At 61.2% G+C, this 2356-nt stretch overlaps 1 protein-coding gene across 1 annotated transcript in view; it reads left to right on the forward strand.

Annotated features, from left to right (window-relative positions):
* Positions 1-2353, forward strand: part of DDR2 (discoidin domain receptor tyrosine kinase 2) — a gene marked incomplete at both ends in the record, with an annotated part of 4626 nt that extends 2273 nt beyond the window's left edge. Inside the window, 5 exons of the mRNA XM_029084493.1 lie at positions 346-569; positions 678-814; positions 1234-1391; positions 1525-1790; positions 2294-2353. Of these exons, the coding sequence (XP_028940326.1) occupies positions 346-569; positions 678-814; positions 1234-1391; positions 1525-1790; positions 2294-2353 (845 nt within the window). The remainder of the gene's footprint in view (positions 1-345; positions 570-677; positions 815-1233; positions 1392-1524; positions 1791-2293) is intronic.
* Positions 2354-2356: the final 3 nt, after the last annotated feature.

Consider the following 2356-nt stretch of genomic DNA (forward strand, 5'->3'; position numbering starts at 1 on the left):
GGGGGATGTTGCACAGCTCCTCCACATCCCCCTCCGAGGCCACACAAAGCCTGTGACCAAGAGCCACCACTGGTGTCCACACCAGGCCGAGCTGTGTCCCCACCACCATCCTTGGGATGCTCCAGCATATCTTCCTTAGTGATCTGGAGGTCAGGCACTGATCCCTGCTCATCGAGTGCTTGGGGTGTGGTGTCGGCGGGACCCCAGCCATGCTGGAGCAGCACGGGGGCTCTGGGGAGGATGGGGATGGGGAAACTGGTGGCTGGAGGGCAAGGAGGCACTGGGGAGCAGAGGGTGCAGGGTAGGACACCCATGGCCGGGCTGACCCCACTGTCTCCGCCTCAGGCTGCAGCGGCCCCATGAAGCCGTCCCAAGTCACCGTCCCTGAGGGTGTTCCCCACTACGCCGAGGCCGACATCGTGAACCTGCAGGGTGTGACGGGTGGGAACACCTACTCGGTGCCAGCCCTCACCATGGACCTGCTCTCTGGCAAGGACGTGGCTGTTGAGGAGTTCCCCAGGAAGCTGCTGACCTTCAAGGAGAAGCTGGGGGAAGGACAGTTTGGAGAGGTGAGTGGGAGCTGAACCTGCTCCGAGCAGGGCTCAGGCAAGGCTCTTCCTGGTTTGCGGGGGCCAGAGGAGGATGTAGGTAAGAGCTGCCCATTGCCCCGCTGCCAGGTTCACCTCTGTGAAGTGGAGGGGATGGAGAAGTTCATGGGCAAGGACTTTGCCCTGGAGGGCTTGGACACCAGCTCCAACCACCCGGTACTGGTGGCTGTGAAGATGCTGAGAGCAGATGCCAACAAGAATGCCAGGTATGGGGCCAGGGGTGCACACCCCCCAGCATCACACCCCCCACACAGAGTCCCCCCAGGAGAGCTGGGATGCTTGGAGACCATCCCCTGCCTCTGGCAGCCAGGTGCTTGGTGCAGCTGTGAGGACCACATGTGTCCGAGCCATCTGGAGATGCTGAGCTGCTGCAATTCAGGACTCTTGGTCCTTGCTGGTCCTAACCAGCACCCCAGCACCCCATCTACCAGCTGAGTCCACCCCACAGCTGTGCATGGATCAGCCCTGAGCTCTCCCTCACAGCCCCCCTTCCCAGGGGAGGGGACCCATGGGTTCCTGCGAGGCTTAGGCGAGTGGGTGGCACGCTCAGGCAGTCTGTGCACACCTAGGGCACGGAGGTGCCTGGGTCTGTCTATCCGATCCGTGTGGTTTCTGTTCCGGAAAGGAATGATTTTCTGAAGGAAATCAAGATCATGTCACGGCTGAAGGACCCCAACATCATCCGGCTGCTGGCGGTGTGCATCGCGGATGACCCTCTGTGCATGATCACCGAGTACATGGAGAATGGGGACCTCAACCAGTTCCTGTCCCGCCAGGAGGCAGGCAGCCCCCCCACCGCCCACGCACCCACGCGCTGCCTGGGACGGGCAGGGTGGGCAGGGCTGTCTGCTCCAGGCACCCTGCCTGGCTGTGGGGTACTCGAGGCTGTGTACCCCCCTGCTGCCGCCTGGCCCAGAGGCTCAGTCCTCCCTTGTCCCCCCTGACAGCTACAGAGACCTGCGGTTCATGGCCACCCAGATTGCCTCTGGCATGAAGTACCTCTCCTCCCTCAACTTCGTGCACCGAGACCTGGCCACGCGGAACTGCCTGGTGGGGAAGCAGTACACCATCAAGATTGCCGACTTCGGCATGAGCAGGAATCTCTACAGCGGGGACTACTACCGCATCCAGGGGCGGGCGGTGCTCCCCATCCGCTGGATGTCCTGGGAGAGCATCCTGCTGGTATGCAGGGCCTGGGGTCCTCTGATGGACACTGACGTGGTCCTGGGGCTGCTCACAGCCTCCTGTCCTTGGGCTGGGGGTGCAGAAGGAACAGCGAAGTTTCTCCTCTCTGGACCCTGGCTTTGGAGTGAAGCATTGCAGAAAGCAGGAGTGGTAGCAGCTTTTTGAGGCAGGATGGGGGGGACTGTGGTGATCTTTGGTGTCCCAGTGCCCAGCCTTTGAGCAGGATGCTTGACAACCTCTCCTGGCCATGGTCAGACCTGGGAGAGGAAACAGGGTTAATTTTTATCTTTGCAGGGAGCTGCTCTCAGAGCAGTCACTGCAAGCTGGACCTGGAGCTCACCAGGCTCTGGCCCTGGGCAGAGAGCAGGGCTGTGGGACTGACCCCCCTCTGGGCTCAGATCTGGAAGATGAAATATCCAGAAAAAAGTTTGGCATGTAGGGATTATGGAGTAGGATGGGGTAGTGCCTGTGCCCAACCTTGCTCTGCTCCCTCTGGCCAGGGCAAGTTCACGACGGCCAGTGACGTGTGGGCATTTGGTGTGACACTGTGGGAGACCTTCACG

The sequence above is a fragment of the Antrostomus carolinensis genome, unplaced genomic scaffold, assembly GCF_000700745.2.
Source record: "Antrostomus carolinensis isolate BGI_N321 unplaced genomic scaffold, ASM70074v2 scaffold35010, whole genome shotgun sequence".
Classification (NCBI taxonomy): domain Eukaryota; kingdom Metazoa; phylum Chordata; class Aves; order Caprimulgiformes; family Caprimulgidae; genus Antrostomus; species Antrostomus carolinensis.